Raw genomic sequence first — 25,174 nt, 5'->3', positions numbered from 1 at the left:
GGGCTGCGCGGCCCCCGCTCGGGAGCGAAACTCCTGCCCCCGTGTCTGACGTCAGACGCGGGGGGGCGTGTCAGGGCCACGAATGGCAGCTCCTGATTGGGCACGGCCCGGGTTCTTTGAACCCGTTCGCCCAATTATAACTCCACCCCTGCGTCTCTGCTCATTGCATCTCAGCCCCCGGTAAACAGTTAGTCTCATAAACTGCATCCCCTCTCTTGAATAGGAATTGCCTGCCTCAGCATTCCTTTCCAAAAAGAATCTGTCTCAGACTGGACTGCCAAATTAAGAGCAGAGTTCTGCACACCCCGCCCTCCCACCAATAGACTGGGAACTCTCTCCCACTATCCTCCAACCAGCACAGGCTAGTCCATTTGACTGGGCAATTGAGAAGCCTGCAGGCTGCATGGCTCAAGTTAAAGCCTTCTCAGCTGTGGGGGCGAGGGGCAAAGTCAGACTTCACTGAGGGTGCTGAAACCCCTAAGACCAGCGCTGCAAAGGATGATCACCAGAAGAGTGATTCCATGACAAAGGAGGAACCAAAATGGCTTATAGTGGGCCAGCCTCCTGTAGCAGCCAGATTGGGAATCTGTGTACTTCGGTGCACAAAGTCTGGATCCTGCTCTTGTCACAGCTGTTAGAGCTCTATATACACAGTGGTTATGGATAAAAAATTTCTATATTTCTAACTGGGATTTTTGTAGTTATATACAGTTACTACAGCCTTACTTTTATTTTCCCATATCATCATTCTGCTATGTATTTTGCAATAAGAAAAACATCACATAAAGATGATCACATTTCTTTTTGGTTCTTTTTGCTTATTAGGCGAAGTGCTATCTTGCAGTTTTGCAGTATCTTTCTCCGTCACATTATTTCAACAACAGCTTGGAACTGTACCCAGTTCTTCTGCCCTGTTGCCCGGGTTTTTACCTGTAGTTTGGCTTCCAAGATGATAAGACTAAGGAAGGGAGAAAAAGAGAAAGAATGCCAGGATGCAGAGAGGGGACCTTGTGTGATTTTCACAGTACCACCTGCATGCCAGCTTTTGCTTTCCAAGAAAAAGTGATCATTACTTTTCTGGGGAAAGCAATAGGGGAAAGTGCTGGTTCTTTTCAGAAAACAAGAGCTATGCCAGGAGGTGGCACTGCAAAAATCATACAGGAACCCTGCTCTGCATCTGAGCACAGTGTCACCAGTGCATGAGACTGTGCTGGGAAGTAGGACAGAAGCCTGTGAGAGTGTGTGGAAGGTGAGTAAGCTCCCGTTTAGAATTTATGCAAAGCTTTATAACATGTATTTGGAGGAATTCTAATTTACAGAGACGTGAGAGATCCCCTTTTTGTTGCTATTGTAGTCACAATGTTTTCCAGTCTACTGAAGATTACCAAGAGATCTACCTGTAGCTCCTGATCTGCCAGCATCTGGCTCACATCCAATCACTGGATATTGGACAATATTTGATAGTAGGCATGAAATGGGTATGGCAGTGTTTGTCAGATTCCATCTTTGGTGCCTGTCCAAATAAAAACAATCAAGAGATGCCAGCAATTTTGTAAACTTGAATCTGAATTTCTGACATTAAATTTCACTGAAAATGTGGGTTTCAAAATGAAATTTCACATTCAAAATTTAAAGTTCAAAGTCTGAATATTTATATTCCTTTTTCTATGTTTTTTTTTAAAAACTGTACAATGCAGCCCCTGTTATTTAACAAATTGTTTGCCTTGAATTCTTCATAAACTCATGACTGTCCATCAGTGTGGCTTTTTATGTTGCTTGTCTCTGAAAAGGGAAAAAAGAACAATCTTTGAAATTTTGACAAATTTCAAATCTGTGATTCATTTCTGCTCTAGTCTGCACCCCCTGCACACTGGAGTTCTTTCTTGAGCATGCATGCTTTTTGAAAGCTACTGAAAGACGATTAAGAAGCCACTTGCAGTTTTGGTTCCTCTTATCTCTAAAACCCTATGTCAGCTGAAGGGATCAGCAGATATTACATTTATTGCTGTCTCACTGTTGTTCCTGGGATGCCCACTCATATGAGAAAATGAGCTAACAGGTCACTGTTGGTGGATGACAGCAACCCTCTTAACTGAAGAGGGTGGAGTCAGGAGGTTTAATTATAGTTGCTATATAGTCTCACCCATTTTACACTGATTTTATCCATTTTAACTGCAGTTTAAGATAGCTCACCATAGTCTAACAGTATGCTGCTCTAATGTAACCTACTTTATTCTGGTCAAAGACTGTAATAAAGATTGATTGGTTGATTGATTGATTGATTGATTGATTGAATTAGAGTTGCTAACCCTCTAGGACTGATCTGGAGTCTCCGAAAATGGACATCAATCTCCAGGTGATGACTGAAAGCAAGTCTGTAGATTTTAATGGCTTGATATGGTGAAAAGGTTTTTTTTGGGGGGGGGTGAAATTTGGGGGGGAAAGATTTCCAGGAATAGCTTCAGTCAGAGTTGGCAACCCTAAACTGATATCATAACAAGCTTGTTGAATCCCTGGCCCCAACTGACTTCAGGATTTATGTAAGAGAGCACTCATTCTCCGAAATCAGCATCTCCTAAATTTGCATTCTCCTAAATTTAAATGGGATCCCCTGCCTTATGCCCAATGATGGTTAGATGCAGAAATTTGGGAGGGGGGCTGGATACCTGTTACAAATTTTGAATTTGTCATATTCCTACCTTATTGCTTAAAAAATTCATCATTTTAAAAAGCTTGATGAGTTTTTATTATTTTTAATAGGAATTTTTATTAAGAAATAAACCAAAGAGGACAAAGACAAATCACCATAAAAACAATTTAAAACCAATCATTTTTCATAATGAAAAACCTCATTTTTCTAATTAATTACATCAGTAAAGAAAAAATATCTAGAACAAGGTAAAGCAAAAGAAATTCAGACTCTTAGAATTGTAAAATCTGATCTGATCTGATCAGCTTCTTGTAAGTTACATATCAAAAACACTATAAGTCAAATCCAGAAAATGGGAACAGAGTTTGACCATAATGGATATTATAATTTATAAAGGGTTCCCAAACAGACATGAATGATTCAGTAGACATACCATGTACATAAGCCGAGACTTTTGAAATTGAAGCATAATCCCACACTTTCAAAAACCAATCATTTAAGGAAGGGATTTCCAAAATATGCCAAATAGATGCATATATAATCCTAGCCGCTGTAATCATATATAAGCACATTCATTTGATTTGGCAGGAATGTAAGGTTTTATCATACTTAAAAGAAAAATTTCTGGAAGAAAGGGAATCTTAACTTCTAAGATTTGTTCAATTTTCATATGAATTTGTATCCAAAACTGTTGAGCTTTATCGCAACTCCACCACATATGGTAGAATGAACCTGAATGTGAATTACATTTCCAACATTTCTTGGAGAAAGAATTATCTCTTTTGTTAACAGTCAAAGGAGATATATATCATCTGAAGAACATCTTATACCAATTTCCCCTTAGATTGGTACACAAAGTAAATTTCACATTCTTTTCCCATTGGTATTCCCAATCAGATTGATCAATGGATCTATTAAAGTTCTACATCCATTTTATCATACATTCTTTTATCTGCTCAGTCTCCGTTTCATACTTCAGTAATAGCTTATAAATTCTGCCTGATAAATGATCAGTGTTTCAGGTGATTAATTCTTCAAATTCAGTCAGATCTAAGTTTCCCACCCTGTAACTCTTTCCGAACTATTGTGCTGATCTGAGCTTGTTGAAGCCAGGATGCTTGTTGAGTTGTTTGCCCGGAAGAAACTGATTTGTCCGGAGCTAAATATTGGGCCAAACTTTGTAAGGAGTATAGACTGCCTCGCCAAAAATTATTCTTAGAAGAAAATTCTTCTTCATGGAAATAAATATTCAGTATTGAGGCCAAAGGTGATAATCTAGGACTTATTCTTTTCTGGTATTTATTCCAGACATAAAAAAAACTATGTCGAATAGTATGTTGTTGTATCTCCAGATCTTTCCTCGAATCAGAAATCCATAAGTAATTATGCAATCCTCTAATAAGACCAAGTTCCTCCATTTGAGTAAAACTTCCGTAAGGGGATAAAATCCAATTCGAAATCCAAGTCAAGCTACTAGCATGATAATAAAGTTTCAAGTTAGGAACTCCAAGACCACCTCTTTCTTTGGAATCTTGCATCACCTTAAACCGAATCCTGGGTTTTTGATAATTCCAAATGAATGAATTGAGCTGACTCTGCCATTTATTCAGTATCTTGTCGTCTATCTTTATAGGGATCATTTGAAAAAGAAAGTTCATCTTAGGTAATACATTCATTTTCACTGCAGAGATTCTTCCAAGCCAAGATAGAGTCAGCCTCTTCCATCTATCCAGATGAACCATAATTGATTTCCAAATTGGAACATAATTGTTCCTAAACAGATCTTTATTGCTCTTCATAAGGTTAATCCCCAAATATTTTATTGGCTTCTTCATTACTTGTAATCTTAAAACTTTTGAGAAATATTCTATCTCTTCTTCTGAAAGATTCCATGGCATGATCTGAATTTTATCTCTTACTTTATTTATTATTACAGCCAACAGCCTCTCAATACAACAAAACCACACACAAAACTATACATCACATCAAAAGCATCTCAAGAAACTGCAATAGAAACCATATAGTAAGAGTATCGTGCATAAAAATTCTCAATAAATAAAATCTGTTCATCCTCCTACTATACTATGCCCACATCTAGCCTCTCAACATATCTTCTGTGAAGTTTACTTGCAATGCAAAGAAACTTGGCAACTCTTGCTGAGATGAAATCATCCAGGTCTGCAAGTAGAAACTCCACTTTCTCCTGACCTGAGGTCAATCTGCGTTCTCTTAAAAGGGGGGAAATTAATTCTGCTCTTAGCTCCTTATAAAAATGACAGTTCAACAACACGTGTTCAGTTGATTCAACCTCTTCCACAAGACATGGGCACAATCTCTGGAGTTAGGGGATTTTCTGGTGCCCTTCCAGGACGGCAGAAGGAAGGACATTGAGTCTGGCCGCAGTCATTGCTTTAAGGTGTTTAACAAAGGATAGCTTTATCAAATATTGAGCCGGGAGCCAACTATCAATTTGGGCCCCCATAAAAACCCCAGATCTTATTTTACTGACATCCTCCTGCCTGGCAATGTCCATTATGCGTTGGTTTATAGCATCTGAAGCCTTCTCTAGGCCCATCTGTCTTATCACCGAAAATGAAAAACCCAACCTGCTTAGTCTATTGTCAATGACCCATTTCCATCGGGTCTTAAAAGAGTCTTCTAGGACTAGCGGGGCAAGCCCATCAGGGCAGAAAAACAGTTTGAGCCAAAAACTGAACATGGCCTTCCAGATTATAGCCTCAACAGTAGGCCAGCCGACTTCCAGTCTGAGGCATGCGTTGGGGACAGACAGAGCAACCCTCAGTATACCCCTGATGAATTTGGTTTGAACAATTTCTATCATCCAAAAGTTAGTGTAGGCACCCATCTGCGCACTCACCATAAGTAGGGCCAAAACTTTGGCCTTGAAAAGTTCAAGGACCACCTGGACTGATTGGGCACATTTTCTGGTATACAAAGATTGGATTGCCGTGGCAACTCTTTGGGTGTTGAGACTTACATAATCCCTATGGGCAGGAAAGCTCTTATTTGCTTACAGGACCCATCCTAAATATTTAAATTGCCTCACTTGCTCCAATTTATGGCCGTTTAAGGACCAAGCACAATTTCTAGGTCTATTTGAGAAAACCATAATTTTGGTTTTGTCATAATTTATGGCTAGGTCCTGGGTGGTACAGTAATCTGCCAGCACCCATAACGCTCTTTTGAGGCCAGTTTGAGGCCAGTTTGAGTTCTTGAAACTAATGCAGCATCATCCGCATAAAGTAGAACATTGATGTGTCTGCCTGCTAATTTAGGCGGATGGAACTCTAGTTTCTTCATGTGAGTAACTAAGGAGTTAATATAAAAATTAAAAAGCATAGGGGCAAAAATGCACCCTTGCCGAAATCCACGTCTTGTGATAATTGGCCTAATCACCTGGCCTCTGTTGTTAAGCCTGACCCTTAGTGAAGTATCATCATGAAGTTTAAACATCAAGTAAAGCAATCTCTTATCTATGGAAGTTGCAGCAAATTTCTCCCATAGCCTACCTCTCGGGACCAAATCGAATGCAAACTTTAAGTCCACAAATGCTGTATATAATGCGTCTGGAGCCTTCCCCGAATATTTTTCTGCCAGAAGTTATAATACAACTATCGAGTCCATAATCGACCTTCCAGCCCTAAAGCCATTTTGTTCCTCGGCAAGAATCTGGTTGTTTATCTCTGATCTTGATGAGTTTTTAAAAGGTTACTTCAAATCCAAAATGTAGATTCAAAATGGAAAAACCTAAATTTGAATTTTTATATTTTGCCCAATTTCAAATATGTGTACAGTTTCATTTAATTTTCAGCTATAGCTGAGACACAAGAAGACAATCAATTAGAATTGGAAAGGGATTCATTTCAAGATTTGCCTAAGAGACGTCTGCACAGTTTATACTCACCAAAGTTGTCTACCTGAGCCTTGACTACTGGGTTTGGGCTCCACACATAGGTTGGTAACTTAATTGTATAATGGCTAGTGAAATACATTCACCCCACCTTTCCTTATTTCATTTTGATTTAGCTGAGGTTGCCAGTTCGAATCCCTGCTGGTACTATATCAGGCAGCAGCTATAGAGGAAGATGCTGAAAGGCATTATAGGAAGATGCTGAAAGGCATCTTCTCATACTGCATGGGAGGAGGCAATGGCAAATCCCTCCTACCAAAGAATACAGGGCTCTGTGGTTGCCAGGAGTCACACCGACTCACACCAACTCAACAGCACACTTTACCTTTAAGGCCTAGAAATGATGACCTTCCTATGACCTTTTCACCTGAAACTCAATGTTTTTCAAGAGATGTTTATATGAACAAGATGTTGTAGGATAAAGTAAACTAACTAGTGCCCCCAATTTCTCAAACATAAGGATTAGTGAAGGGATTTAAATCTACATGAAGGTTAATTATAAATTTGAGTTTAAGTAACAAAAGATCAAAGAAGCAGCAGCAAACAATTTCTATGTGACAGTAAGTTTCTTAATAAAAGAGGACTGGAATGCTGACATATTTCTCTCATTTATGATTTTGTATAGTCATGAGAAATTTTAGGATTAAAGAAGTGGACATTTTGATGGAGATTCAGGCAGCCTTCAGACATGCCACCTGGCTTCATTTGAAAGTAGGAAATATGCTCCTTGAAACAATCTTTCAAGTAAAGCCCTCTGCAATCAATGCCATGTTTTGATGTCTTATGCCTCATCTATGTTTAAGGCCTATATATGCAGTACTAAAAGCTATATAAACTAGTATTTTTGCAGAAGTTTTTTCTTGAGTTCCTATAGAATTTCATTGTCAAATACAATACCCTGAGTGAGAACCAAACACACACTTGTGGGTGTATTTTCTGAATTGGAGCTTTGCACACACTTGCAGTTTCCTGTTCTAGCTTGTAGCTAATCTAAATACAGAGGTGAAAAAAATCATCTAATTAGAGGCAATCTGCAACAATTGGTTTTCTCAATAGTTGTATAGAGCTCCTTGGAAATGATCTTAATGTAGGCCTACAGCAGTTTCTCCTAGTCCAGGTTGTCTCAAACTTGAGTCCCCAGATGTAATCGAACTACAACTCCCATCATCCCTTCAGCCATAATGGCTGAAGGGATGCTGGGAATTGTAGTTCAACAACATAATGGCTGGAGGGATGCTGAGAACTGTAGTTCAACAACATCTGGGGACCCAAGTTTGAGAATCCCTGTCCTAGTCCAAGAGAAGAGAGAGGAGGAGGTCTGGCAGTCAAGCTGTACTTAAGGGGACAGTGCACAGTTAATTCAGAGTGCCACACAGAACACAGCAGCAAGCCAAATGCAGTTCTTCAGAGATGTATGGTGACCCACCAGGTCTCGATAAACTTCCTGAGGTTTTTGTCCTGCCTGTCTGGGACTGCAAGGATAGAGGGATTATCATGTACCAGAGAGGCCCTGACTGTGGGCGGCTTCAGACGTCATGCAGACTGGGTTTTTGCATGAGGCCTGAAGCAGCCCTGTATGGCTAGTGGGCTGCATTAGGCTTGATGGGTCACACATTGTGCAGACAGGGCTTTAGCTACCAAGCCCTTCTGACTAGCCCTGTGCCCCTTTCCTCCAAGGCTGCTTGTAGTGGCTCACAATAATGAAATCAAGTATACAGGCAGGTGATATTAACCTCACAGTGACAGATCTGGGACACTAGGAGCAGTCAATGCTATCCAAGGACGTGGCTCCTGGCTCTCCTCCCTTGAAAGGTACCAGTGGCAAAGTGGTAGGAGCAGATGTTCTCCAGAGTCCTCTCCCCAGCCCAGCAGGCATTCCTGCTGGGACTCCTGTTGCTTCCAACTTCCAGCGGCTCCCAACCTTTGGAACTCTCAGAGGCAGTGGCTGTTGCAGGCACTGGAGAGGCCATGATGTGTGAAGTCCTCTTCTCAGTTCTCCTGCTGGTATTGCATCTTCACTGAGTCTGCAGGGATCTAATTCCCCACCACCACATTTACAAAAAAAAGGGGGGGGGGCGTTATAAGAATAGCCCTGCTGGATCAGGCCGAAGGCCAATTTAGTCCAGCAGCCTGTTTCCCACAGGGACCCACCAGATGCCTCTGGGACACCCCCAAGCAGGAGATGAAGGCATGCCCTCTCTCCTGCTGTTGCTCTCCTGCAACAGGAATTCAGAGGCATCCTGCCTCTGAGCATTGAGGCAGCCTATGGCCATCAAGACCAGTCGCTATTGATAGACCTGTCCTCCATGGAATTGTCTAAGCCCCCTTTTAAGCCCTCCATGCTGGTGGCCAGCACCACATTCTGTGGCAGAACATTCCATAGATTAATTAAGCTGAAGAGCATTTGCTCAGAAGCCAGATGTTTTAAGGTGGGTTTGTTTGTTTTTCCATTCTGGAAACCAGGTCACATTAGGCTGCAGTAATTCATCCCTTTTTTAATTCAACAAGGCAGGACTTACTTAATGTCAAGCACCTTGGCCTAACTGAACAGACAGTAACATCTCTGGATTCCCACCCTCCCAATTCACAACTCAGACCTTTCTTCTCCCCCTCCCCCCTCTTGTTTAAAGGGCAGTTTCCATCCTTCCTTGGGCACTTCCATAAATCAAAGTCAAGATAAAATAAGTTTCTAGGAACAATGTGAGCCAGCCCCTGCTCTTGTGGGAAAACCTTTGCACGGACACTTCTCATGTTTGTGCTATGTCAGAGCAGGATTATTTTTATAGCTCCAGGCCCAGCTTTCTCATGATTGCGACTGGTACACTTTTGATGGCCAGTATCATAATTCTTTTGCAAATGGTTCTGTGCCAGACCTCAGTCTCTTAGCGATGTCGTGGGAATGGACCAGAGTCATGTATTTAGACCACAGATCCTAACCCTTTGCCACACAGAGACTTCTATGAATCAAGGCTTGAAGTAAATAAATAAACCAACACACACAAAATACATCCATAAACAAATCTCTTGGAAGGACCTTGGAAATATTTGTTAGTTTACAGGACATTTAAGTCCAACTCCAAAAGGCCATCATTTTGGTAATGTATTCACACTTTTCAGACATTATATTGTATCTGCAAACAATGGGTCATGTACATGTTTTTGTATGAATGACTGTACGTGTGTTCAGGTATCTGTACATGTACAGACTTTTTGTTCATTTTACATTTCATTTCATTTCAAAACTCATTAAAAAAATTAACCTGGGTACAAGCCCCCTTAAATGCAGTTTACAGATAGGAAAGGGTACAAGGTACAGATAGGAAGTGTACTACTGTATCTTTGTTCAACTTAATGTGTGAATAACTGTGTGGATAACTGTACCTGTGTACAAATCGTGATTGGGCCTTCCTTCCAGAGTCCCCTGTGCAGGGACATAGCAAGATTGGAGTGGGCCCAGAGACAAGATTTTAAAATGCCCCCTCCCCTCACTGAAGCTCAGCTCATGAAGTAAAGAAATCTTAAATGAGGCTGAATAGTGGTAACAAAAAGCATAGTAAAATTTACACACACACACACACGCACACACACACACACACACACACACACACACTATGTGCCACAATAGAACATCATCCTAAATTATTTTTTTAAAGGTTTTGTAAATTGTGGACAATGCAAGTCATTTTATGGTACTAGAGAAAGACATGCTGTTCTGGTAGCTCCAGGTCTTAACACTCACATCAATTTCAGAAGATGAATACAACTGAAGGAAGTCTGGACGGGTGTGTGGCTGGGGGAGTCAGTCATGTGACTTGCCTCGGGGGGGCCCAAGGCAGTGGGCCCCCAGACAACTGTCTCCCCTTGCCCTATTATGTTACGCCCCTGCCCCTGTGTTATTACTGGATTTGTTTAGATTGTGAGCCCTTTGGGGACAGGGAGCCATTTTATTTATTTGTAGCTATGTAATCTGCTTGAGAACTTTTGTTGAAAAGCAGTATATAAATATTTGTCATATTCATATTCCGGTCCATTCATTGTGACACTTGAGCCTTTCATTCAGTCCATTTATAAGAATGAGGACATCCCCTGCTGGAAAGTGGAGGCATGGGCAATAAAGGTGAAGGCAGTAACCCACATTGATGATATCACCATATTGGGCTCTCCTCAGAGGAGAGACAAGTGTTGTCTGGTCTCCTGCAGAAATATTCCAAGGTGTGGAGTGGTGACACAGCCAATCAGACCCTCTTCTGATTTGTGGTCTCCATCAGCCCTTTTCTTGAATTGAGGTCAGAGAGGAGATAGGACGGCAGGGTGGCTTGGGTGGTATTGGCATAACTGGTAGAGACAATCACAGCTCCACATCTCAATAGTTAAAAGGAGAGGACTGAGAACAATTAGGTCACAGGACACTGATGAAAGGAGGCAAAAGAACAAACAGCAGACTTCTCTTCAATAGAGCACTTTTGTGGCAAAGTGGGGGGAAGTGGGGGGAGACAACATAGAGGAGTCCCTCTACCCTACTAACCTTGACTAGGAAGATCACCTATCAAACTTACTTGCAGGAGACAATCAGCCAATGATACTTTAGTGACATCTAGTGGACAAATCAAGAATGAACTATAAGAAAGATTCCTCATATGAAAATGGGAAAACCAATCCATGGTTTACTAAAGTATAACTCATATTCTGAGACTCCTTTCCCCAATTAGCATCACTTCTGGTGGAGAATACGGGCAAACCTTCCCTGCATAAGGGAGGGGCCCTGACTGCTGGTTAAAAACAAACAAACAAAAAAATTATAATGACAGGATCCTAAGGGGAGGATTGTGATGACTGCAAACCTAACTGAATTTGGCCAGTGGTTGGCAAGTGCACAAAATGAGTTGATACAGAAACTTCCACTGCAACAGCAAGAGCCATCGGGGTGGTTGATGCAAGACTTGGCAAGATTTTTGACTGGGATTGTGCAGTGGGATGTATCAGAAAACAGGCTCAGAGTGCCAGATCTGGTCTCAGGGGCCTCTTTTAAGTTGACCAAGTTATCACAATCAAGGTTTGCCCAGACATTGACATGGAAGAGACTACATCAGAGGAGGAGTCTACTCCAGCCAGGATCCTTGGGGTCAAGGAAACACCCTGCAGGTCCTTCAGGGGTAGAGCAACCTGAGGAGTCACCCCCTCAGAAGATCCCTTCAGCACTGTGCACCTGGTGCCTACCCAGCGGGGCTCCTGCCCCTTCCTTGGCAACCCCCCCCATCACCCCCAAATCCTCGGGAGTGGAAGCAACACCACACCAGTGTGGAGATCCAGCTCTGAAGATAGGATGTGTGCTGGGCAGCTCAGAGGCTCCCCCCAATGGGCCTACTCATGAGTGGGTGAGGCCAGCTTTGGGTGCCTCCTCTGGAGCAGGAATCCAGGAAGCAGTGAGGCTCTCACCAGCTACTTCAGCCCCCAGTGGTGCTGGTTTAGCATCTCCCCTTCAGAGATTGTGCTTCCTGGCTTGCCTGACTTGGGTTTAGATTATTGCTGGCAATATTGAGTCTCATTAGTGACAACTGAGTGGCAGCAGTAGCAGCACAATGGCCCCCCTCCAAATAGGCCGCCGTCTTAATTCCTGTCTTTACAGGATTGGCTCTAGTGGCATACCAATCACTGAGTGATGGAGATGCCATGGATTATTTAAAAAAAAACAAAAAATGGCCATCCTGGACAAACCCCAAAGTCGATTATCTCCTCTAAACGTCTACTAGAGTTTCCTGCTAGTGTTGTGTCGTTGTGTGCCACAAACCCCAAGTTTTACGACATCTCTTTCATGGGTGTCCCTGACATCTTAAGTTGAGGTTCCTAGTTAATACCTGAAAGAATAAACCTTGTCATATCCTCTCAAAACTTCTTCCAGAGGTTTGTGCGTGTTTGGTGCAGCTTGGGGCCACAAACCCAGTGTTTTGTGCCGTCTCTTATATGCGGCCTGTACTAGAGATTTCATGAGCACCTAGGGCTTATAATGCTGGCTTGATTGCTCACCCTTATACAGCACTATTGTGCCTGTATAACATCCAGCATAAGCCACCTAATGGTGCAGCGGGAAATGACTTGCCTAGCAAGCATGAGGTTGCCGGTTCGAATCCCCGCTGGTACTATATCGGGCAGCAGCAACATAGGAAGATGCTGAAGGGCATCATCTCATACTGTGTGTGGGAGAAGCCAATGGCAAACCCCTCCTGTATTCTACCAAAGACAACCACAGGGCTCTGTGGTCGCCACGAGTCAGGGGCACACTTTACTTTACCTTTAACATCCAGCATATACTTTCTCACTGCTTCGGAGCCCTCTTTCTGCCCACTTAGTTCCTGATCTTGCTGTGCTTCCTTAAGAATTATTGGATGCACTGCATGCTTCCTTACTGGCAAATACTGCCCCGTGCTTCCCCAAAGGCAAATGAAGTTTCCCTACTGGCAACTGCTCTTCGATGTTCCCTACTGGCAAGTGTGGCTTTCCTATTGGCAAGTACTGCCACCCCATGCTTCCTACTGGCTAGCGTGGTTTGGTTTCCCTTTTGGCTAATACTGTTCCCTGCGGGCAAGCATGTCTTCCCTACTGGTAACTAGGGTTCAGTGTTCTCTTTAATTTTTCCCCATCTGTGTGCGGAATGAGATATTTTGGAGGATGGCAGTATCAAGGCAGCGTGTGCGCACATGCAGTCAGACCTTCCTGAACTGATTCAGCCTGAGCGGGATCTAAAATTAATTGAGTGGACATCAACAAACATGTGAGCGCGCACACATGCACACACTTTAGAGGGAACACTGCTAGTGCCCCCTATTGCATTAGTTGTGTGTGTGGTGTGCACCACTGCAACACACATCTGTGCATTTTCCTTGTCTTTGCCCAGACTTTGTTGCCTAGAGATCCATTCCATGACATTTAGAAACCTACACAGAGTGGTGGGAAACCTTCCAAATTGGAAATTTGACAGAGCTGTTGCGGAAGAGTCCTTGCAGAAGAGCTGAAGACTCTTGTGAGGATAGAGTCTGCAGAAAATGTCTTTCGTAGGGGAGGAGAAATAGGTTCATTTGATCAGGGTCTGGGTTTTAGAGAAGCCCTGGACGGCTCACTTTACTTTTCTCATTGTTCTCAACCCCATTTTACATCATCTACTTGAATTTCTGAACTGCATTTTTGCGGGGTGGATTGCACTTTTTGTGTCTGGTAGCACTTTTTAAAAGAAAAAAAGCCCTGTCCTGTTGCCAAGCATGCTTTCCCCAGTGTGGTTTCTCTAGTGGCAGGCAGTGTCCCATGTATTGGCAAGTGTGGCTTTCCTACTGGTCCCACATTTTTCACTATTGCCAAACATGGTTTCCCTGGTGGCAACCAATTTCTCTAGTGGCAGGCAACATTCTAGCATGTCACTCCCTTGGAGGTCTAACCGTCTGAGACAAGAGTTATCGAAAGAACAGCCAACTCGCACAGCAACTCGCTTGTCAACTGGCATCTTTGTCTGAGGCCCTGCTCCATGCGGTTTCTGCGTTTGGTCAGGTAGCCATCAGATAGCCAAATGAGGGTATATCTTCCTAGAAACAGCTGTTGCAGGGCCAAACTATATGTGACCCTGATGGGCTTAGTTTTTCTTTAGTCAATAGTAGCCAAATTGCCCCCTTGCCTTCCCTGGGGATCAGGATTGCCACAGGAAGGGGCAGATAGGGGTTTTAACCAGTGTTCCCTCTAACAGGGAATCCTAGATGTTGTTGACTACAACTCCCATAATTCCCAGTCAAAAGCCATCGCAGCTGGGGATGCTGGGAGTTTTAATCAACAACCTCTGGAGTTCTGTTAGAGGAGCCCACACCTTTTGGCTGTGGTGGTGGCAGCTTTGTGACACTCCCCCCAAACTACACAACTGTGCTTGGCATCATCTTTTCTCCCATCCTGTTGGAAAGGAAAGGTCCAATTTGCCTCATCCTCTGTTCCAATCAACTAGAATCTGTCTCCAGTGGCACTTTTAGACCTCAGGGCCAAAGTCCAGGGCCTCCACACACCCTGGTGGCCTAAAAATCTGTCCTGGGTGGTGTGGTCACTACAGATGTGCACAAACCTGTTTGGAGGCCCTTTTACAGGCCTCCAAACACCGGGGGAGGGGTTCAAAGTTTGAGGCCGAGGGTTGCCACTTTAAGGGGGGGAGGGTGCACTTCCCCCTCCCCCTGCTTCCCCCCTCCCACTGGCACTCGTTGCCCGTAAAAGCCTTCAGGGCGTGCAACGTGCGTACGTGCACCCGGTACTTCTGGCCACTTCTGGCTGAAGAGGGGGAAGGGGCAGCAGGGAGGTACACTGCCGCCCCAAAGGCTTTTACGGGCAACGAGTGCTGGCGGGTGGAGGGGTAAGTGCACTCTCCCCCACCTTAAAGTGGCACCCCCACCCCCTCGAGCCACCCCGGCCCAGTTCCGTGAACATCCCTAGTGGTCACTGCTGGCTTGCACTGTGCCGAGCAGCCGAGTGCAATTATGACCTGTGCCAGGTGCTTTAGAGACAGAGCGGGAAGTGGGGAAAGAAATATGTGGCATGGGAATATGTTAAGTTGCGTGTTGAAATGTTTCTGCTAATGCATATTTGCATACATATACCTGTTATATATTCTTACCTTCTTGTGAGTTCAGTTGCTGTTTGTGCCCTCAAGAACCCACGTGTTCAAAACACTCTGTGTGTCACAGCGCAGGGGGATGACGCTTAACTTGCGGGGGGCGGGGGTGGGCTGGCTCCAAAGGCCTTTAGGTCCAGGCTCCAAAATTACCTTTGCCCCTCTGTCTATCTTACACCCTGGAGTGCATCGTGCCCAGGGCCGGATTATGATCCGCTGAGCTATGTTAAGCTTCAAAGGCTCCAAAGCATCACAGTCAAAATGATTATTAAATAATTTTGTAACGCGACGGACAAAAGGGCCAATGAAAATGGAAACAACCAAGCTTTGTTTTTACTTGGCCAGGATGCAAGGAAAAACGAACAATCTGACAAAAACAGTGATCTCGAAGTGAGCGATTTGCATGAGAAATACCCTTAAATGAAAATACTTTATGGAAAACTTGATCCTTTTTCTGTAGTCAGGGAGGCGGCCCCTCACAATGCGATGATGCCAGTCCCTAAGCGGCAGCTTTCTCAGCCTGTGTGCCTAAGGGTCGTGCCCTATGAGATCACCCAAGGCTTGCAAAAGCCACCGCGGCTCAGCCTGGCGCTCCACTCTGCTGCATTGGGTGTTGAGTCCCCCCATCCGCAGGGAGCCGCTGCAGACCCGGGCGTCGCCGGGAGGACGAGGGAGGTGGAGCCGGGGCGGAGCGAGGCCAGACGCCGCCGCCACCACCACCGAGTCCTCCTTGCCAATCGCACCTATCTAAGTACCGGCGCGGCGGCGGCCCGGCTCCGGGATGGCGGTGATTCGGAAACTGGCCATCCGCTTGGCCTACGCGGCGTTCGGGGCCATCTCGGGGCTGTCGGTCTTTCTCGCCTGGAACCTGGCGCCCAGCCTGCAGCAGCCTTGCACCGCCGCCGCGGGCGGCTTCTCCGGTAAGCGCTCCGGGGCGGGAAGGAGCGAGGCTCTCCAGGAGAACCTGGGCTTGCGAAAGGGGGAGGCGAGTTGGCGGGAGAGGGCGCGAGCCTCTCTTCCACCCACCCCATCACACACACACACACACACACACACCCCGGGAAACTCCCGGTCTCCGACGAAGCCGAGAGTCGCAGATAAGGCAGGTGATGACACACTCCTGCTCTTGCCCCATGCGAGGCGGTTGTGGGTGTCAAATCATGATGTGCTTGTGTGTGCTCGCGTGCGCCCTGGGCTTGATTTCGTATTGACTACCACATCCTGGCTCTGCGTTCCCGATCGTAAAACGACCCCCATAATCCTGCATTGCAAAGGGTTGCCCCGGGGAATTCACCTCTTCTGCGCCCCGTCCCACCTCGAACCTACCTTCAGACAGCCTTGCAAATAAGTCTACACAAGGAAGCAAACGGGCAGTAGGCTTGCTAGATCGCCCACTCTCGAGCCGCTGTTGGTTGTTTACAGCGCAGCAAGTTTGAGAGGCGGGACTCGGTTCTCATGCCAGTCCTTTTCCTGCAGATCTTGCCCTGCCACAGGCCACCAGAGGAATGCGATTTGCAAATTGGCTTTAAGGGATAATTATCCACCTTATTTGTTGGCTTTAGAGTGTCACACTTGTGGTAGCAAGCATGACTTGTCCCCTTTGCTAAGCAAGACCTACCTTGGTTTGTATGTTAATGGGAGACTAGAAGTGTGAGCACTGTAAGATACTCCCCTTAGGGGATGGGGTGGGGCCATTCTGGGAAGAGCATTTACATGCAGAAGGTTCCAGGTTCCCTCCCTGGCATCTCCAAGATAGGGCTGGGAGAGACTCTTGCCTGCAGCCTTGGAGAAGCCGCTGTCAGTCTGTGTAGACAATATGACTCGGTATAAGGCAGCTCCCTGTATTCCTATATTACACACTATTTTCCTATCTGTGGGCACCAACCAGACCACATTCACCCATATGAACCTGCCAGGGCCCTCCGCTCATCATCTCAGGCCCTGCTCATGGCCCCACCACTAACAGAGATCTGACTGGCGGGGACTAGAGACAAGGCCTTTTTAGCTGTGGCCCCTTGGCTTTGGAACCTCCTCCCTGAAGAGCTTCGCCATGCTCCCACTCTCAGTGTTTTTAAGAAACAACTAAAATCACATGTTTTTAAAGAGGCTTTTTAATGTTTGTTTATTATTTATTTACTGCATTTTTATACTGCCTTTCTGCCTTGACAGAGGCACTGAGAGCGGTTTGCAATATTGAAAGAAGGAAATAACAGATTAATAAAACGTAGTATCAGGCTGTTGGTCTTTTCAGGAGCTGAGGACAAGAGCTCCCTGGCCTGGGTGCCTCCTTCCTTGCCTTCTTCTCAGGGCACACTGGTCTTTCCATACTCCTGGGTAGGTGGGGACGGGGCAGGCTACCCCAACAGTCCTCATAGGCCAGAGCTGGTCTCTATGGGGCCGATGTTATGTTCTCCCCTGGCCTGGCCTTTCATGCCTTCTTCTCAGGGCACACTGGTATTTATTTATTTATTTAATACATTTCTATACCGCCCCAAACGCAAGTTCTCTGGGCGGTTTACAAAACAATAAAAACAGCCAGTAAAAGATTAAAACATTTCAACAATTAAAATTAAAAAGTTAAAACTATTAAAACACAATTAAAAGAGTATCTAATTAAAAGCCTGGGTGAACAGATGTATCTTGACTGCCCTTTTAAAAGTTGTCAGAGATGGGGAGGCTCTTATTTCAGCAGGAAGTGTGTCCCAAAGCTTTGGGGCAGCAATGGAGAAGGCCCGTCCCTGAGTAGCCACCGGTGGCAACTGCAGACAAACTTCTCCAGATCATCTCAATGGGCAGCGTGGTTCATAGCAAAGAAGACGTTCTCTTAAATACCCAGGGGCCAAGCTGTTTAGGGTTTTATAGGTTACTAGTTATTTTAGGCCCGTTAAATTAACGGGCGCTAGAAGTTGTGCGCTCTGGGCCCCCCGCCGCCATTTCCCCTCCCGCCGCCGCCAGCCCCCATGCCGCAGCCAGTCTCCCTGGCCGGGCAAGGGCCCCCCGCCACCGCCGGCCTCCCCTTTCCGGCTCCCCCCGCCACCTCCTCACCCTGTCTGTTGGCCGCCGCGGCGGCTCTGCCGCCGCCCCGCCCGGCTTCTTCCTCTGCGGTGGTTTCAGGTGGGTGGGTCCTCTTCCTCCCGCCTGGCTTCGGCGGCGCCGCTAGGCCTCGGCCGCGGCTCCGCCGCCGCCTCGGCCAGCTTCCCCCGCCACCTCTTCCCCCCGCCCGGCTTCGTCGGCACGGCCAGGCCTCGGCCATGGCTCTGCCGCCGCCTCGGCCACGCCGTGTCCTCTGGCCGAGGTGCGGTTCCACCGCCACCTCAGCCAGCTTCCCCCGCCACCTCTTCCCCCCGCCTGGCTTCGCGGCCGCCGCTTCTCCTCGGCCGCCGCTTCTCCTCGGCCAACATGGCCACCATGTCTCTGCGGCCGTATCCTTCTCGGACGTTCTGGGCATGCGCTCTGCGCATGCCCAGAACGGCCGAGAAAGACACGGGCGCAGAGACACGGGCAGACACCCAAGGCTTTTATTATAGAGGATAACCAAAACCTTGTACTCTGCACGCAAACTTACCAGCAGCCAGTGTAGATGTTTTAAAATAGGAGTGATATGGTCTTTCCGAGATGACCCAGAGACCAATCTGGCCACTGCATTCTGGACTAACTACAGTTTCCGGATTATGTACAAAGGCAGCCCCACATAGAGCACATTGCAGTAGTCAAGTCTGGAGGTGACCAGCAGATGTACTACTGTTCTGAGGTCATTTGTCTCAAGAAATGGATGCAGATGGTGTATCAGCCGAAGCTGATAAAAGGCACCTCTGGCCACTGCCTCAACCTGGGACACCAGGGAGAGTTTTGTGTCAAGAAGCACCCCTAGACTGCGTACTTATTCCTTCTGGGGAAGTGTGACCCCATCCAGAACAGGCAGATCAAAATCATCTCCTGAGTTCCAACCTCGCACAATAAGTACCTCCGTCTTATCTGGATTCAGTCTCAGCTGGATTCAGTCTTTCCATACTCTTGGGAAGGTGGCCCCAACAGTTTCATTTGTTGTGTATATCTGGTAGGATCTTCCGTTTTTAGTTTTTATAATTCTTAGTTTTTAGCTTTAAGGTTTTAATTTGGCATTTTAAAAACTAATTTTGATTGTGGTTTTAGCTTGGATTTTTAACTTGTTTAATTTGGTTAATTTGATTAGTCTGATGGCACACTTTACCTTTTTACAGCAACAGCAGCAGGAGGCTCAAAAGTTTTTTTGGTTTTTTTTAAGAGAGCATGTGAAATCTGCCTTCGTATTCCATTGCTTCCCATGCACCCTTTGAATGTTTAATTCTGGGTTAGGGGTGTGCATGGAACCGGTTCCGTGCACACCCAGGAGACGGGGGATCGCTTTAAGGTGTGGGGAGCGTGCCTGCACACCAGCCACTTCCAGTTTTACGCTGCCCTGGGTGGCAAGAGGGTATACAGCCACCCTGTGCCAGCAGTTTTCGAAGCAGCACTGGAGGGGGAAGCGCGGCGGGGGAGGTAAGGGCACCCTCCCCATGCCTTAAAGTGACACCAGCACCCCACCACCCCCGCGTTCGAACTGTTGGAGATTCTCTGTGGTGAGAGAATTCCTTTCTCATTATAACAGAGTGCACAGAGGCATGACACAGGGTTTAGTTTAGTTAAGCATGCGTGTATCCTGAGAGTAAAGTAACATGGAGCCAATTCATAGTTTCAAATCAATATAAAAGGCATTCATTAAGGAACTCCATTCTAGATAGGAAAGTGAGGAGTTAGGATCTCTAATCTATCTATCTAGCTAGATGCAGATGGATTCTGCATCCTCTCTGCACATATGGTGCAGGGAGAGAAACTTGCCATGTTGCAAGGTAGACGGCCAGGTAAGAAGAGAGAGAGAAGGAAGGAAGTTGAATCCCCTAAGATTAGCAATCTACATTTCAAAGGGATAGCATCAGAGCAGTGGAGAAGGGATGACAAATGTCTTGACCCTCTAGCCCTCTGACTTACTAGTCTGTCCTCCACTGTCTGAGGCAAAGAGACAGTGCAAAGTCCTTTAACTTCCAACACGAACCAGTTCGAACGTGGAGGTTCCAAACCGGTTAGGCGTTCTAGGAATACCGGTTTGTGCACATCCCTATTCTGGGTCACTTTTAAATGTGACAACTCTTCTCACACATACCCTTTAAATTCACCAAGATAGAACTGTGCATAACCCATAAGTGGTCTGCATATGTTTTCTTGCATGGAAATGTCATCTGGTATGCTGGAATCAGCCCTTTTTGAGCAGGGTGAACTAGGGTTTTAACATGTTAAAAATACCCTAGGAGGAGAGCTGGCCTTGTGGTAGCAAACATGACTTGTCCCCTTAGCTAAGCAGGGTCCACTCTGGTTGCATATGAATGGGAGACTTGATGTGTGAGCACTGTAAGATATTCCCCTCAGGGGATGGAGCCACTCTGGGAAGAGCAGAAGGTTCCAAGTTCCCTCCCTGGTGGCATCTCCAAGATAGGGCTGAGAGAGATTCCTGCCTGCAACCTTGGAGAAGTTGCTGCCAGTTTGTGTAGACAATACTGAACTAGATGGACCAATGGGCTGACTCAGTATATGGCAGCTTCCTATGTCCCCCACCCCCGGCCCCGATTAGAACCGCTCTCATACAAATGCAAGCATGCAGAAACCACATATCCTGTCATTGAAGGCCGAGCATTGCTTGTTGGAAATTGGACTTGTTTTCCTTTTTTGGCACCACTGTAGTAGCTGTTGGGTCAGTTGCCACCTTCTCTGTCATGTTTATGAGGTGGTCTGTTCCCACCGCTGATGGATTTCTCATCATTGATTTGGAGTGGCATTGGTGGCCATTCAAATGAGTGGAGAAGCCATTTGAACCAGGGGTTAGAATGGGATGGGTCTTGGACACCGGTTCAAACCCCAGTCCATCTATGAGTGAGTGATTTCGGTGATGTAGTATCTCAGCTTTAGTTCTCCTGGCTGCAAAATGAGAATCCTCATGGAAGAGAATCCAGGTGCTCTTTCAGTCTAGAAATATTTTTCAGGCCCTGATCATAAACAGCCTGCCAGGTAGGTTTATTAAGAGAAGAGAAGTATCTCATCCAGCAAATTGCATGGTAATAGAAATAATCGACAACTGACTCTGCTGGATTAATGACTTGGCTCGTTTGGGGAACTGCAGTTGCAACATAATTACATATGAATCTGCTTTATGCAGAGTCAGACCATTGAGCTACTTATTCCAGTGCTGTCTACTCTGGCTGGCAGTATCTCTGCAGGGACTCAGATGGAGGCCTTTCCCAGCCTTGAAATGTCTATAACTGCAGGTTCTAAAGACCATTCTTGAACCCTTCTGCATACGATGCATGTCCTCTGCTACAGGGCTGTTGTCACCGTGTGTGTGTGTGTTTATTTATTTATTGGCTAGTGCAGGGGTTCTCATACTTGGGTCCCCCGATGTTGTTGGACTACAATGCCCATCATCCCCAGCTGTAATGACCTTTGAAAGAGATAGGCTTGATTCTCAATGGTTGGGGTCACAAGTGCAGGGAGCAGATTTGGACCCAACCCTGGTGGTGTCCCTGAATCTACCCCTTCACTTCCATACAGGTGAATGGTTGCCATTTACTTCTGGGGGGAAAGTAAAGCACTGCACTTGGAGATACTAGCCCTATTCAGACAAGATGTCATACCTGCGTTCATTCACACTTGTGCATGATTTTCATTGAATGACTCTACGTGTGTTCATTCTGAAACTGTCCCTCAAATGCATGGTACAGATAGGAAATGTACTACTGTACATGTGTTGAGCATAACCTGTGCATGCAGAACTGTACATGCACACACTGCACACAGATTGTATGTGCACTGAACAAAACGTGTGAAAGCAGGCCTGTTCAACTTTGGGCCTCCAACTGTTTTTGGACTACAACTCCTATAATCCCCGGGCACAGTAGCCAATAACCAGGGATTATGGGAGTTGTAGGCCAACAACTGCAAGAGGGCCAAAGTTGAGCAGGCCTGGAACAGGGCTACTGTCTCAGAGAAGGTAGAATCTGCCTTTTGCTACTGGTACATCTGGGTGCAGTGTTCCCTCTAACAGGGATTCCCAGATGCTCAACTGTGTAGTGTATGTACAAACAACTGTGTAGTGTATGTACACACAACTGTGTTGTGTGTAGTCAACTTGACTACACACAACCCCCAGCCAAAGGCCACTGCAACTGGGGATGCTGGGAGTTGTTAACATCTGGGAATCCCTGTTAGAGGGAACAGTGTCTGGGTGATCTAATCTTCATGTATATCAATCACTTAAGCCCTCTTAACACATTATGTTCAAAAACATGTACATGTGTACAGGCACCTGGATGTGCACACAGCATAAAGTCTGGATAGGGCAATAGAGGGGTGTGTACACATTGTGTCTCTGTGTAGAACTATTGCCCTATTGCATGGCATCCCCGGGATCTTTGCAGGGCAGAACAGCCACGCGTCACAATTGCTGGCATTCTGCTCAGCAAAATCAACTTGTGCTTGCCTGTTTCCCTTGCAACTCACGAAAGTAAGTTGCAACTTGGAAAGAAGCAATGTGTTCTGCCTAACATGCAGGTCACGGAGTTTCGTACTTGGAAGCCTTGTAACGGCTAGGGAACAGCTGTGCTAGTTAACCTGTTTATAGAATGCCCTTACTGGAAAAGATGGGGTGCTGTCTTGCTGCACAATGTGGGTGTGCCTTAGCAGAAAAAAGCAAGCAGAGATGTGTGAAGGTATGGAACATTCCACTCAGTGATGTCACAGGATGCTATGGGCAAAACAAGAAGGCATCCTGGGGAGCAAGATATATGAAACATGTTACAGTCACCAAGGAACTCCCTGGACTACGTTTCTGAATGAGTTAAATCCTTCCAGAAGCTCGAAACAAGTAACATGTCGCTATCCTGTCTGGCCATGGACTTCCCAATCCCACAAAGGGAATCCATTCACAACTTGCTGCTTCACACATATCCCCCCTGCTTAATGAGAGCAGCACTGCGTCTTAACATGGGAGTTGCTTGAGCTTCCAGTTCAGTGCCTTCCTTGGGTACCATGTTGCCTGAGGTTTTCCGCACCACCAGCAATTATCTCCTGGTTCCATTCGTCTGCTTTGCGGGCCGTGGGAATGGTCCATGCAGGAACTCTCTCATTAGTGCTGTATTGGGGACCAGGCGGGAGCGGGGGGGGGGGGGCGAGCGTGGAAGTATACAGTCAGGACTTTGGGGCACTATTCCTACAGAACTTTGCATGCAGCTGCCCTTATTTATTTATTTGGCACTTTTCTGTATCTCTCCGTATGCAAATCTCTGGGCGGTTCACAGTCTAACCCTTGAAAATATCAGATCTTACAACTGATGTTAAAGCAGGCTGTTGGCTACCACTCCATGCTATAATGAACTTCAATAAGGCCTAGTTCCTCCATTGAACAGCTGAATGGTAAATCTGTGTCTGGGCTATAGATGGGGGTGGGGGTCGTATGACGGAATATTTGCCCATACAAAAAGCCCCACAAATCTCTTGTGTGTGTGTATATGTGTGCGTGTGTGTGTGTGTGTTTATTTTAAAGAGGTGTTAGGGAGACGGATTTTATCTTGCCCTGGTCTTCTGTGTATATGAATGTGTCTTATCGTGGGCCATTCTACTATAGGAACCCTCACCTGCAGCCTGAATTGGTATAGTCTAGGCACACGTTTACCAGCTCAGTTGTCCTCTGTGAGAACTAAGCCTAAGATGCCATTGAACACATAGAGTTGGCTCACACCCTCTTCGGTCCCACATGCACACCAGAACATCTTGTCAGCATTGTGCTGCTGTGTGTGTGGATCTGATTGTTGCCATTTCCCCTGTGCAAAATGGGGCAGAAATACTGCATGTATAGGGTGATACATGTCTGTGTTGCGTCCTATGCATGGTTGCATGTGTGGATTTGGCCCTTGCTTTATTGCAGGGGTCGGCAACCTGGACTCTCCAGCTGCTGCTGAACTACAGCTCCCTTCACCCCCAGCAACAGTTTATTGTGGTTGGGGATGATGGGAGTTGTAGTTCGGCAACAGCTGGAGAGCCAGCGTTGCCTACCCATGCTTTATTGTGTATATTCTGCCTTTGGCTGGGCAACTGTGTGACCTAGTCCATCATCATCTCAGTCCCTCCATTTCACTTTATCTATTCATTTAATGACCTGGTTGCTGTTTGAAGCATTTGGGAGCTGGGGGTTGTGGCGGCGGGGGGCGGGTGTAGTTTGGATATAAAACAGTCTTCCATAACCATGGGCATGCTTGTGAGACCAGCTCCCTTCACCAATGGGCTATGAGCAACAATAGCTAACATCCTTTGCTGTGAACACTGAATGAATGTATACATATTGGGGCGGAGAGAGGAGAGAATCTCTGCTCACAATGGCCTTGACAGCAGAAACATGATGGTAATTTGGGCCCATTGTGTTACACTGTGTAAATTAATGTCATCATAAGAACAGCCCTGCTGGATCAGGCCCAAGGATGCCCATCTAGTCCAGCCTCCTGTTTCACACAGTGGCCCACCAGGTGCCGCTGGGAAGCCCACAGGCAGGAGCTGAGGGCATGCCCCCTCTCCTGCTGATACTCCCCTGCAACTGGTATTCAGAGGCATCCTGCCTCTGAGGCTGGAGGTGGCCTATAACCTCATCCATGGAGTATTGCTTCACTTCGCAGCTCCCGGCCCCCGCAGTTCTCGTTGAAGTCCCCTGCTGAATTGGGCAGTGAGGATCAGGCACACAGAAGCAGTTCTTGCAGCTTCAGGAATGGAAGCAGTCGACATGGCCCTTGAGAGTGAGCTTGTGTGATGGTGGCATTTATCCTTAAGAGGCTTTGAGCTATATTTAAGCCATGCAGTTAGTTCACTCTATTGGATAAAGTGTGGCTTTCAGTTACATTTCCTCTGC

The 25,174-nt window shown here is 46.0% G+C and overlaps 1 protein-coding gene across 1 annotated transcript in view; it reads left to right on the top strand.

Annotated features, from left to right (window-relative positions):
- The first annotated feature begins 15,840 nt into the window (after nucleotides 1-15,840).
- SLC48A1 (solute carrier family 48 member 1) overlaps nucleotides 15,841-25,174 on the top strand; it is a 33,701-nt gene continuing 24,367 nt past the window's right edge. Inside the window, exon 1 of the mRNA XM_053301210.1 lies at nucleotides 15,841-16,133. Within this exon, the coding sequence (XP_053157185.1) occupies nucleotides 15,995-16,133 (139 nt within the window). The 5' untranslated portion in view covers nucleotides 15,841-15,994. The remainder of the gene's footprint in view (nucleotides 16,134-25,174) is intronic.

This window comes from Hemicordylus capensis, chromosome 2, assembly GCF_027244095.1.
Source record: "Hemicordylus capensis ecotype Gifberg chromosome 2, rHemCap1.1.pri, whole genome shotgun sequence".
Taxonomy (NCBI): domain Eukaryota; kingdom Metazoa; phylum Chordata; class Lepidosauria; order Squamata; family Cordylidae; genus Hemicordylus; species Hemicordylus capensis.
This window is presented reverse-complemented; position numbering and strand designations above follow the sequence as displayed.